Here is a 14705-nt window from a genome sequence, read left to right on the forward strand (position 1 = left end):
TGGGGCCATGCGCTTGTGCAGTGGCTGTTTTGTTTCCCCAGTGTACAGGTCATTACACTCCTGACTACACTTAATTGCATACACCACCTCACTCTGTTTGTGTCTTGGTGTTTTGCCCTTCAATGGATCAATCTCTGCAGATGGGTGTTCTCTGGTTTAAAGTTAACTGGGATATCGTGGTTGCAGAAAATACTTTTCAGCTTCCCTAATAAACCAGCAACATAAGGGAAGACAGTGCTATCCCCTCTTGTTTCGGGTTTTTCTGTGTTTATTTATGTTAAGCCTAGTGTTTTATTTTGTAAATTAACCGGATTCTCTATATTTGCATGTCTGACTCCCTTTACGTCTCATCTGCTCTGTGCTGCTTGACGCGACATCCAATCAAAATAGAAGCGTATTTTTAGTGAGGCAGCTAAATCGCACCATGGCATGCCTGGTGGAAATAGCAGCATAGGGTAGAGAGGCAGCAATCGACTTCAGCTACCATTCCGTGCCGCGGACTGTCCTGGTGAAAAATAGGGGTTAGGCATTTGGTGTTTTGAAGATAATTGCTGAGTGTCTGAAGGGCCAGTCTCTATTTCTGAATCATAGCCCTCAATGACATACTTAATGTCCAGTGAAGACAGGTTCACAGGAAGAGTAAGTGAATAAGCAGGTCTGTACACCTGCCAGCATCACAGTGACTCATGGTCAGTCACAATGGTGGGATTACTGTATCCCTTACTTTTCTCTTACTCCCAAGTCTGTCATTCAAGTCAACCCACACACAAATCCCCTGCAGACAAATTTGGGGGTCCAAATCCCCACAAATTTCTGCAGCTGCTACTTCAGTCACGTGCACAGATACTCTGATGAATACTATCACAGAATAATTTTGCAGATGTAACAGCAGTACTCACTGCAGACAGCCAAAATGGAACACAGTTTCAATAGGTGAAGAGGAGAAATTGACAGACTGACAGTGTCAAAGAAACCAAACTGTGGAAGTGCCCCAATTCTCCTAGAGGTATGAGTCACTGAAAATGTGTAAATAATCAGCAAAACCAACATGTCTGAGGAGCCAGACCTCCTTCACTCACAGTAGATCCATCCCACTCTGACAGCATACACATTTTTTAAGTCCACAGACATTCACAGTTTAGTGGGAGGACCGAAAAACAGGTGCTAAGACTGAGTGATGAAAGATCAGTAAGATAAACATGTTGACTCCTCCTGAGCTCCTGTGATTACAGACCAGTCATGAATGATCGCACTTCCTCATGGTCTGCCAGCTCCAATATACAGTACATGCAAAGGAAACACCATTGCCAAAATAGCACACCTATACTCACTGATCACTTACACAACACAGGGGAAGGAAACTACACATAGAAAAGAGATACAGAAACTCAAGCATGTGCAATATATATATGGCTTAATTTGGCTTAGGTGGTTAAAACCAGCCAAACACGCACTTAATTAGTCCAGCTAAGATTTAGATATGCAGGGAACACCCTGGTTTACTGCCAGCCAGTTTGGCTAGAAGGTTTTCAATTTCCTGTGTGGCTGTCCATCCATCCTCCTGGTCAAAATCCCTTATTAGCAACTAATACAAGTCTCTTTCATTCTGTCATGCACATAAACACATAGGCCGACAAATTAAGATCCATATAGCACTAGCAGTATGCCTATTCAAAAATCTGTCTAACATATGCAGAGACATAGCTTAAAAAGGCAGCAATAAGAGGGGTAGATGAGGTCACAGAGAAGTCTTCAAGCAACATATCCCCAGGTCCAGTTAAAAATGAACCAAGTCCAGCTTTTTAAAAAACTGTCTGAAGATAAAGGCAGTTTTTAAAACTCCCATAGTGTGAAATACTTTTTCTTCACTGCCATTGTCTTTTAATGTGATGGGAACCAAGTCTGAACTTTCTGCATTAAAGTCTGACATGATACATGCCCGACTACCACATTGATCTCAACATGCTTTCTCTTTTTTCCAAACTTTTTCCAATTTGTTGATTCAGACTAAGGAAAAAGTAAGAAGTAAACAAAGTCATACAGACTTACACTGATTGAACAGATTGGTGAGGACTTCCCGTACTAGATGGACCCGCGTGGGGAAATCAAACTCTGCTCATGCAGCAATGTTTATTTATCTTAGATGGTGTCACACTCTCCAATAAAAATAATAGTCAAGATGGACCATGTATATCATAAATAATGACGAACGGGTACAGGTAGGAGACAGTCATAATCACAGCACTACACCTAAAGGATCACTTCCTGGACTCTGTCTGATCATCTGGTTGATTTAATAATAATTTATCCTTTGAATTTATGCTAAAATCCAAGACCCCCACTCATAAAATGTTGTTGTTGGACCATTTTTGCTTTCAGACCACAAACAAACCCTGCTCAGAAGCAGATCAAGACGGGCCTTTTAAGACCACAGCTTCCACAGCCTCAATAACAAAAGTAAACAGACAAATGCCTCAGAGTTTGTTTGAACCAAACCAAAGCAAACAGAATAGGTGTGAAAACACTACTGCTTTCAAAATAAAGGCCACACTGCTTCCTGCATTGGCATTGAACTCACATCTTTTGTGCAGAATCATCCAGTGTGGATGTGATTCCTAGGGACCCTGTGCTGCCAGGAAACATCCAGCAGCTACTGTAATCTAGATCACTTACACTTCTAATGATAAAAGGTCAAAATGAGACAAAAGGTCACCATATCGACACCTGTACCAATTCAGTGAAGCGCCAAATTGAACTTCATATGTTGTCCAAAGATGATTGTGTACCTCTATCATTTTCAGGCAATGAACCAAAGAATTTTCTTTACATCAGTTAAAACTTTTTCCAAGTTATTTCCCATACAGACAAAAACAACAACTACATTATTGCATTGTATGCCTTTGCTTGACCTGATGTCCAACGATGTTGCATGTCAGTGCACATCAAGAGCTTGCTGGGCGCTGTGGGTTTCTGAAAACAATACAGCCCATAACAAGGAGTCATGCTGCTGAAAACCCAGAATAAACAGTACATGAGCAAATCAGAGCAAGGGCTTTTGTTGTACACACAGTGAAATGCATCACTTCTGTCTTTTGTATTGTACATCATTCAACAGTGCATTTACAAAATGAGAAGAGAAGTAGGTCATGCCTTTACCTGCTTGAAGGCTGAGGTCCAGCAGGATAAGAATCTTGATGTAATTGGCTTACTTCAACCATGGTTCCAACAGCGTGTTCTGCTATGAAACTCAGAGCTGCCAGTCAAATTCTACTTTTAATAAGCCAATGCACTGATGAAAATGCCCCAATTGCCTTTAACGATGGCTGCTTCTTTTTATCCCTTACTGCATAGGTACTGGATATCTAACAAGGTACGCAATGAGTCCAAAGGGAAATGAAACGTCAACTATACCTGCAGCATTGCTCTACTGTGTGGGGATTTATAGTCTTTACAACAAGTGCATTACCTCATACATGCTGATATACAGTAAATAGTGGAATTCAGTCTTTACAGAATCTCTGATATCCATTAACCCTTGTGTTCTGTTAAGAATCTTAAAAATAAACACATAAACCTATTTACATAGGTATTTTTGTCTGTACACTGCACGCAACCTACTAATACTGTACGACTTTCTGTGACACCACAATATAGACAAACTGGATAAAAACAAAGAGCTGATAGTTTTCAGCTCAATATTTAGACATGTTCATCATCAATAACTCTAAATCAGCTTTCATAGCAATTGTTATTCACTGCAGCATAAACTTTGACTGATAATCCCCAAGTGTCACTTTCCATCATAATATTCAAACCAATATCCAGCTTGGATGGCCTGACACAACAAATGACTTGATAGAATGCCAAAAGCCAGAAAGAGCTTTTCAGATTTTTGTCAGTAACCTTTTCATTTTTTCATCTGGAGAGAGAAAATGTATGCACTATGACCAAGGCCCAATGTTATTCTGACTTTCATTTTCCTACAGTCAAAACTCTCCCTTCTATTTTCACTATTTATTCACATCTTGACCAATAAAATTTACACAGCGTTATTTAAAATAAATTCACTTGATTTTCTTTTGTTTTGTTTTTTAAGGCTCTCTAAGTTTGCTGTCCATCTGCTCACTAATCACACTGGTTGGACTGTTCAGCTTCCTATTGCTAACCAGTACCCTTGGTCCAGACTGTTTGCGCCTCCGGAGGACAAGTTCTTTGAGCCTTGGAAAATATTTTTCGATATTCCTCTGGAGCGAGGGAGCAAACGCCCATTGTCGGTTTATGATTTAGCACTAACTTTATACAAAATGTGAACCTTGGCAACCAGCTGTATTCTAACGTTAGCTTAGCTACCCTTACTAGCTCACAGCGTTGTGTTAAAACAGACACAGAGAGGAGGAGCTGTTCACAGATAGCCTATCCTCAATTGTGAGAGAGCAGGGCAAGGGGACGCTGAGTCAATCAATGCACTGCCTGCAGCTCTACAATGGAAATATAATGTACCCATTCAAAACAGTTAAAAAAGAAAGAAAATCAACATGTGGCAGTCAATACTGATATTGTAGTAGACCACAACAAATAAATCAATGTATGGGAAACACTGCAAGTTAGTTTTGCGTTACACCTCTACAGTACAGCAGACCATTTGGGTTGGGTACAGCGATAGCTTTGTGTGCACACACTGTATCTCTCAGTGGAGAAATTTTGATTGGTAACATGACTTTCTGAAACTTATTATTATTATTATTATTATATCTCTAAGTTGTAGCTAGTCTAATAAATGCTTGCTCTTTCTCTACAAAGTTCTCACTAACTAAGGCATCGTTGACCAAGAAAAGAAAATATCCTGCTATACTTTCTCTACTATTAATCATAATCCTATCTAACTCAGAAAAGGTGACTGTTCAGCAGCACATCTGAACATTAGGGGCCCTATTTTGAGGATCCATGGCGTCTGATCAAGATGTACTGGTGCAAGGGATGTTTGAGTGTGTCCATGTTCACTTTGATAATTTGATGACAAGGAAAAACGGTTCAAGTGCCCATGCAAGAAGCAAAAAGGCAGGACTTTATTTCCTCGTTAAAGCATAACAAGTAACTATCCAATCAGAGTCACATTTAAGAGATGTGTGAGTTTGAACATTTGGCAGATTGCTAGCATACTGGTGGACACGCCAGGTCAGACGTCACTGAAGAAACGGATCTGCTAATGCGCAGTGAAGGCGCACGATCACTAATCAAAAGGGGATTTATTATAAATTCATTTCTAGCGATGTCCATAACACCCAGTGAACACAATGTCATCTTTTTACTTTTTAAGTTTTGCATGTCCTGTGCAGCACATTCCAGGGTATAACAAGCACAGTGCAAAAGCATTGTGCAAGCACCTAGACAGGCGCGCATCACAACACAATCAAAGCACCCATTAAAACTAACAATGATGATTTAATTGCTGATCACAGATCTGTTTTTTGCTGGTCAGGGGCGCAGCTACTTTGTGTGCCCTCATTACCAACACACCCAAAATTTACCTGAACACACCTCATTTTCATCTGGACACACCTGCCAGCGCAAAGTCGACAAACCGCTACTTGGTGAAAAGACAACATGGTGTGCATGTCATCAAAATGGTTATTGTGCAGGTAGGAAATCAGGAAACACAAACAGGCTACATGCATTACACACCATGCGTTTGTTAGAAAGGGCCCTAGATATCAATGTTGTTTTGTCTTCCAGTGATTCCAGGAGGAGAGAGAAGCCTCTGATTTTTAAAGGTAATACCACACTCACAGGCAGTGCGGCTGCTGTCTACAGACACACCCTCAGCAGGTAGACTCAGTCAGCGGGCCTATTTCTTCACCCCAAACACAAATCTTCAGCAGAGCCTCTCCTGCTGACTGGCTCAATCTAATGCTTTCTCATTCTGCCTGTCTCGACCTCACCTTGTTACCCTCCCCGTCACACTGTTTTTGCACTCTTTGCAGTTTCACACAAAAACCCTGTCAACTGTTTCCTCTCATTTATATAGTATATCTACGTTGGAGCTCTAAGTCCTGATTCAAACAGAGGAGTGCATCTGCAGCCAAGGTGAGACACCAGTCAAATAAACTGAGTTCTTTCTATACATACACCAGACTGACTGAGACTGCACCAATGTGTAAATCCCTTTTTTTTTATATAAATTATGCTACAACCCAGGAAACACAAAGAAAAGAAAAAAAATAACTGCATGTTGATCTAATTCTCAGCAAAACAACTTTTTCATGCACTTTACAGCTGCTTTTGTTTATTCACCTTAATATGGCTGTACTCCGCCTTGCCGGACTCACTGCTGACAGGCTTGGTCTCGGGCCTGGGTTTGAGGACTTGACGCAATGGACTGGAGATCGGCAATCCTGTCACACTGATCCCATCTGAAAAAAAACATCATACACAGTCAGCAAAAAGCACAGTGTAGAGACAAGGATATCACTGAACACTGGCTAGCAGAGCATCAGTTCAAACTATCTCACATTGTTATCAAAAGTCTGTGGTACATTACTTTTTTTTTTTTTATAAACTCACTTCCCCTCATCTATTGTTTATTTAGTGATTTCCAATGATTCCGCTAAGGACTATGCGCCTCAAAATCAATTGATGATCCCCAGAAAACAGGAAAACAGGCCCAAACTTGCTGCTTTTGATCACAGGTAACAGTAATTGCATATTACATGCATTCTACATGCACAGCTTTAACACACATGACAGATGACTGGCATAGAGAGTTAGAGAAGAGGAAGCGGGTGGGTGCCGTATAATTTGATTTGAGTTCAGCCTTCAATGTAATAGATCATTCCTTGTTGTTAAATTGAAAAATTATGGATTTGCTTTCACTGCACTGAAGTGGATGAAGAGCTACTTGATGAACAGGAGGCCGACAGCTTCCTTCAGTCTTTAGTGTTTACGTCAGCTTTGTAACCTTGTCATTCCTGGCTAATCTGTTAGGAAATTCTGATTAAAGCATTCATATTTTAAAGCACATGCCTAAAATGTGTGTAGGCCTATATCAGTTTTGATGTGAAAGGCAAGTGAATATAACACCTGGAGCTGCACTGAAATTTTTAATGAGAAATCATCCACTATGATCGTAAATTGTAGACTCCATGTGCTGTGCAAGAATGAAAAGCTGGATGGACGTATCAACAGTAATTTAAGGGGGACAAAGTTTAGCAAATGGTCAACTGAGACTTTATTAGGCACAGCAAGCCAAAACTAATACACTCCAGCCCTGCAGGAAACCCTAAAGGTTATAATGTTCAGAGAGGAATGGATTCACCTTTATGATCATTGTGGATGCTGTTGTTTCAAATCAAACCAAATTTTATTTGTATAGCGTCAAATCACAACAAAAGTCATCTCAGGACACAAAGTAGGGTCTAGTTTGTAATGCTGAGCCGTGTTGCATTATACTGAGATGTATCTACCTTCAGTTGTTACACTGCAAATATCATCCTGTACTTGTTTTCCATTCATGGTGCAGTAGCTGCCCCAAAAGGAACTTGGTTTTTTAAATATTTTTAAAGAGAAAATTGGATATAATCAGATGTATGGTACTATAACCTTATGAAGAATAAATGAATGGTTCTATATTCATGACCTTGACAGAAGCAGTGTGGACACAGGAGCAGCTGCACCATCAGTGAGGCACCACCGCAGGGGCTCCTGCTTTCAACCAACTCTGGCTATACTCAGAAATGATGCCCAGAGCCCATGCTGTGACGTCAAAGGGTTCATATCACTCTGACGCCAGCAGAATGTCAAGCACTACAATTTTCCCTGAGAGGGGAAATTACTGTTCTTTGCAGCAGCTCAGGCAATTGGATTCAAAATAGACAGATATACATATTACCCAGCTATAAAACCATATAACAACAGCATGCAAGATTAGAAACCCAAATGGAAGAGTACTTCCATTAAAAAGAAAAAGCAATGGACATTTGCTGGATTTATAGAATACATTCTCCATTATGGTATGCAGCTTGTTTCAGGAGCTGCACATGACTTGTCACATCCTGTGGCACAGAGACTGTGTGAATAAATGGGTTGTGTGATTAACAATAGCACTGCTCACAACCAACCCCTCTTTTACACTTTCCTTCCAATCACTGTCTGTCCAGTTCTCTGTTTAACCACCTGTCGGACAATCCGAGGAACTCAGCATCTGTATTGTCTGTAGCAAAGATTGGCAGGGTCACTCCTAAAATAATGCTAACATTATTAGCATTTACACTCACCAGCCATGTTATTAGGTACACCTGTACAAATACGATACAATACGTCCACCTTAACATCTGTGTTTCATTAGGTCATAAATTAAATTCTATGTTTATTCTTGAGGTCATAGTTAAAGATGGTGTTGTACTGGGCTACGTTATATTTAGAGGTGTCTCTATATTTTTGTTCTTCGCCAGTACAGACATGAGAGGGTCAGAATATTAGGAACAACTCTGAATATAATGTATATTAATGTATAATATATATATATCAACTAAAGATGAACACCCCAGTTTGTCATAAAAGTGAGTAAGAACACTGACAAATACTGTAACTTTGTGTTATTTCTGGACACCAAATACACCATTAAACCCATTCAAACAACACGAAACACACACACACAAGATATATATATATATATATATGACGCATCACTGAAACTCTGAGACTGTGAAAACATCATTAGGCTTCTATCAGTCTTAGAGAGAGAGGGAGAGGAATGAGGATACATGATGACCAGAAGTCTGTTAAGTAATATACAAAGATCTGAGCAAATCATTATCATAATTACAGAGAGTTGTTCCAGTCGGTCTGGACGCCCCATTAAATCAGCTCCTTAGTTTTAACAGCAGTAACAAATGTCTGGCTTACAGATATTCACAACATTTTACTTGAGATGTCCAAACAAAGGATAATAATTTTCTACTACCGTTTTGTTTTGTTTTTTTATTTTACAGCTACTAATGTACGTTTCTCCTTGACGTTTATAACATACAGGCCACAGTACTAGCACATTTTGTTTGAAACCATTTCCACCAACAAAACTGCAGTTAGCAATCATGTTGTACTTTTTGCATACTATCCTGCTGAGAAACCACCCGCATGTCTAGGACTGTGATCTTTTTCCTTTGATTTTCTGTTAATTAGGTTTACCTAGGTTTCAGTACTATAGGTACAGTCATGATGACCATCACTACTCAAGATCAAGGTCAAAGATTTTTGTCAATTCACTATATGTGCACAGAAAATCTAAGGCCGTTTCTCTCTCACCTAGTATTGAATGCAATACTATTTAGGAAACTAAAAAGAGTAAAATTAGAATAAAAAGAATGAGAAAACTAAGTCAAATTGATTAGGATAGAGCTAAACGCTACAACCTACTAGTCTATGACTCAAGCCATGTGCAATCAATGACAGTAGTGATAATAATAACAAGAAGATTGTCAGATGGTTGTGAGATTGAGATGCACATGGACAGTAGAGCAAATGACCAACAGCAGCAGATTTACATGTAATATAACAAGAAGGGGGAATGTACTGGGTTTGTGCAAAACAGCAGAGGTAGTCTTTTCATGTTCTGTGGTGGGTCACAGTCCAGGGGCAGAGGGGGGAGGTAATGGACAGATAGCTGCTCAGTTTGCTACAAAAACAGAAATACTGGGCCTGGAAGAACACCACTTCCTTTTCTGCTAGAGCTGGGTATAATTTGTGTTTCAAAGCTATTCAGCCCTCCAACAAGCAGTTCTGATTGAACATACTGGCACCTTCATGTTTATGCCATACCCATGTCATAGAGGATGGAGGGCAGTGGTTGAAATGATTCCAGTGTTAACAACTTACAAGTGTTCATGTCATCAAGATGTTTGTGTAATTACAGAGATAGCTATGTGAGAAGCAAAATCCCATACAGTGACAATAATTGGTAAAACATACCGGAAGCGTTTTTCTTGCTATTTTTGTCCAGTGCACTTGTGTTGTTAGTCAGGCTGAAAAGACTCTTTGTCCAGCCGCTGTCCTGCTGACAGACAAACAGCTATTGTGATGACTTTAAACACTCAGAACACACTTGCTTTCAGTGTGGATTGAATGGAATTACACTTCAGTAGCACTTATGTCTCACTTCCAGTGTGTTTTACCAATAACACCATATTCATACATTTGGGTTAAATTATGTAGTGTGAGGTATCCTTATTTGTTTTGTTTCCATAACAGTATTGCAAGTGCCAGGTCAGATATGCTGAAGCCTTCAAAAAAATCTGAGTTTGCCAGTCATAATTACAACTTGGAAATCTATCCATCCATTACACTGCTTATTCTGAATAGGGTGGCAGGGGGTGCTGGAGCCAATCCCAGCTGACACTTGGTGAAAGAAGGGGTCCATCCTGGACAGGTTGCCAGTCTATCACAGGGCTGACATGCAGGCAAACAACCACCACTCACTCCTACGGGCGGAGTCACCAATCAACCTAAGCTGCATGTGGACTGTGGGAGGAAGCCAGAGCACCAGGAGAGAGCCCACACCAGGCACAGGGAAAGATTGCAGAGTCTGGGTCAGCCAGGCCTCAAACCCATAACCTTCTTTCTGTGAGGTGACAGTCCTAACCACTTTTTTTTTTTGAAGTGGGGGATCTACCCAAGATGCATGAATGTGTCATGTGACTGAATAAATGGAACCCTTGATTTAAATTAGGAGGTATCCAAGAAAAGCATATTAAACAAAATTACAAGTCTCCCCAGACATTCAATGCCATTTTTGGCATTTTGTGCCATGGACTCACATTGACCAAATCCTCCCCCAAAAAGTACTGAGGTTTGATACCCAGCTGCTCTAACTTACCAGACTGAAGATGTTAAAGAAGCAAATATAAAAGCTTTCAAGAAAGGAAGTGCACTGCCGCTGTGTTGTATCACTTGACAACAGAGAGCAGCAAATGGAAATCTAACACGAACATGTCACAGGCAGTTGAAAAAGTGTTCTTAGGAGCTGAGCCTACTGGTGTATGGTGAAAGCTAAGTATCTAAAAACTAACCACACAAGTGAAACAGGAGTCCAGTCTCTCACTGGTGTTGACTGAGGACAAACAATAAGTAAAGGGTAAGACAACACCCTGTCTCTTATTAATTTCAGCAGTCTCTGAATGCATCTTCCTCTCTGAGTCTTTTAACTCATGGTGTTTGTCGGAATAATGTGTTTCATGTATCTCTTTACTCAGACACAGACCTTTAGGTGTGTACAAGGTGAAGTCTTCAAAGGCAACCACAACACCGACGACAGTTGCTCTGTCATTAGGTACGACACTCACACTATTTAACACAATAACACTCGCTGTAGGTCAAGGCCCATTAGTCCTAAGTGATGACATCACTCCTATTTATTCCTGAGTTATGATGTGATCTCAAACAAGACTCAAAGTGAGGGATAAACTCGCCTGAAGATAAATCAATGGGCTCAGCCTGTTCTGAATATTCCGTCCAAATGGTTTTCTGTGGCCTTGTCCATTTTGCCCCTTCTGCCTTAACTTAGACACAAAGGACACTGAGTGCAGTTCTGCCATACAACTTAACATTTAAGGCTGATGAACTAACTCTCTCTACAATGTGCATGAGCAATTTGCATTGCTCTGTGAACTGTATGCATTAGGCAAGTTTAAATGCCACTGGTATACATCAGATACAAGCTAATTCCCACCTTTAGAACAGGATGACAAGATCAATCATTTTAGCGTCAAACGGTCGGATTTTGACATTGTAAATAAATATGATGTAAGTCAAGACTTTGTAAACATTTTGATGTGCAAAAGGGGAAACTTTCTGACTCACCAGTTTCAAATGACATACTGTATTAAAAAAGAATTACAGAACCTTGGTCATACAAGGGCTGCTAAACATTTGTCCTTACCATTGTGTTTAATATAAAGAAGCAGTGAAATTAACACATTGTACAAGCAGCATACACATCAGAGACTCCAGCATGCACAGATCGAGTTGTGAGCTATCATTTATCCTCAGACTGTGGAGCTGGAATAATTGTCAATATGTAGACTTTTCCACCTGAGCAAAGTGAAGAAAATTCATTCTTATTCTGCATGGTCAGATAAAAAAATATAAATATTTTTGTCAGCCAGTAATTAATTCATATTCATTCTCATGTTCAGAATCAACTTCAGGTTTTACATGTTGGGGTGGGGCCAGCTGGTGTCACATTATAATTTTCTTAACTACATTTTCCATTCAGTATTAATGACAGTATATTGACCTTCCTGGTGCTGCCAATGTTAATGAATATTTATTAAGCCAGCAGATTTCAATTAAATAGTCTGAAACAATGAGTCAAAACTATTAAAGTCCTCCCCATAAAGTGCAGCCCTCAAATTTCAATACCGCATTAAACTTAATTAGGTTCTTTAATTGCAATACACAAAGGAGAATACAGCAAAAGGTAGTCATTTGACATTTTGACAGTCCTGTCTAAAAATAGTTCACCATTTTAGGGAATACATACTGTATATTCTTATTTGAGTTAGATGATGCTACAACCAGGAAGGAATTAGCTTAGTTTAGACACAGTAAGCATAAAGACTTTTTGGCTGTACTTTACTCTCTTCCACTTAGCATTTGAAAAAAAAAGAGTTTTATTGCAGTTTCTGTTAGATGAACAGTGCTTTTTTCTTGTTTCATAATGAAAGTTAACTTCCTATGGGCAGCTTTGGCTGAGGAGGTAGAGCGAGGTGTCTACTAATCAGAGGGTTGGTGGCTCCCGCTGTTCACGTCTTTCAGCAAGACACCGAAGCTGAAATTGCTTCAAATAGTCAGACCATTCGCATGGTACTGCAGCTTACCACCATTGGTGTGTGTGTGAATGGTTAAAGCAGAGGCAAATTGTCAAGCACTTTAGATAAAAGGGCTATATAAATGCACACCATTTACCATCCACTTCTTGTTGATGTAAAGAAGGTTTCACACCAAATGAAACCCAATGACTACATAAAATGCTTGCAGCAATTTTACTTTAGTTTAAAGATTTTCAAGACTTAAATTATTGATCAGTTGTTTGCATTTACTTTTTATTATTAATAGATTCCTCTTGAACTTCTAGGCCAATACGTGGCGAGATGAATAAACATATTTCCTAAAATGGTGAACCATTCTCTTAAGCATACCGTACCGCAGGCTGACAACCAGCTGGCCTGCACATCACAAAATAACACCTGCACAGTTGCCTAGATTAAAAATATCTCTCTGGGTGGGCTATTCAGGTCAGGTCTGTTATGCTGTAGCCTCTATTACCGTACTGATTCATTAACTGTAAAATGTGGCAGCATTAAAATGTGTAAGTGACCATATGTGGTGGCTACGTAGCACAACTGAATAGTTGTCAAATGCACAGGTTGTGTTTAAAATGATGAAGATTTCACTGATGAATTTGCAAAGACGGCAGACTTTGGTAATCTTCCAACACACAGGAGCACAAACTAAAAGCAAAGGAAAACCACTGGCTTGATGTTAATAAGCTCATCAGCATATTAACATAACAATATTAGTGTGATTTCATTAATTGTGTTAAAGTGGCAGATAGCATCAAATGTTCTTAGCAAAAACAGCACCCCGTAATGTGTAACTGTAATAACTGCATTCAGAGCTGCTGTTTAGACAAAGCCATGGTTTATCTCCTGGGGCTGAGCTAATCATTCTGTGTCTTATGTGTTTATGTTCCCATACACCTTCTTCTTCTTCTTCTTATCTCCTTGAATTCCCCGTGGAACAAAGGACCTCACAACAGCTCTCCAACGCAGTCTATTCTGGGCAGCCTTTTTCACTTCACCCCACGACAGGTTGCACTTCTTCATTTCCTCTTCACAGGATCGTCTCCACGTGGTCTTAGGGCGACCGACCCATCTCTTTCCCCGAGGGTCGCATTGCAAGGCCTGCCGGGTGATGTCCTGTGAGGGTTTCCGCAGGGTGTGTCCCATCCATTGCCATTTGCGCCTGGTAATCTGCTGTTTGATGGGATCTTGGTTTGTCCGCTGCCACAATTCAGTATTCTTTAGTTTATCTGTCCACCTGATCTTCAGTATGTTGCGAAGACAGCCGTTGACGAATACTTGGAGTTTGTTGGTTAGGGTGTTGGTGACTCTCCAGGTCTCTGAGCCATAGAGAAGGACAGACTTAACGTTGCTGTTGAAAATTCGTATTTTGTTGCGGACAGATAGGGATGTTGACCTCCAGACTGGTCTCAGGGTAATAAAGGCGTGTCTAGCTTTCCCGATTCTGGCTTTGATGTCCTCGTCAGAACCACCTGATGCTGATACAATGCTGCCCAGGTAGGTGAAAGAGGTGACTTCTTCCAGCTCGCTGTCTCCAAGGGTGATTGGCTTCTGCTGCTTTTTTAACAGGGTCATGATTTTAGTCTTCTCTAGGTTGATCCGCAGTCCAGTCTTGGATGCTTCTTGGGCTAGGCTATCGGTTTTCTGTTGCATATGTTGGCATTTCTGGGACATCAGGCACAAGTTGTCCGCAAAGTCCAGGTCTTCAAGGAATTGAGTCAGGGACCACTGGATTCCGGTTTTTCTCTCCCATACACCTGCTTCCACATAATGTACATACAGTGGGTACGGAAAGGATTCAGACCCCCTTAAATTTTTCACTCTTTGTTATATTGCAGCCCTATGCTAAAC

The 14705-nt window shown here is 40.3% G+C and overlaps 1 protein-coding gene across 1 annotated transcript in view; it reads right to left on the minus strand.

The window, feature by feature from the left end:
• The window catches only part of trappc9 (trafficking protein particle complex subunit 9), a 204273-nt gene that overhangs the window by 118918 nt on the left and 70650 nt on the right, over window positions 1-14705 (minus strand). Inside the window, 1 exon segment of the mRNA XM_020614930.1 lies at window positions 6292-6410. Within this exon segment, the coding sequence (XP_020470586.1) occupies window positions 6292-6410 (119 nt within the window).

The sequence above is a fragment of the Monopterus albus genome, unplaced genomic scaffold (assembly GCF_001952655.1).
Source record: "Monopterus albus unplaced genomic scaffold, M_albus_1.0 scaffold154.1, whole genome shotgun sequence".
Classification (NCBI taxonomy): domain Eukaryota; kingdom Metazoa; phylum Chordata; class Actinopteri; order Synbranchiformes; family Synbranchidae; genus Monopterus; species Monopterus albus.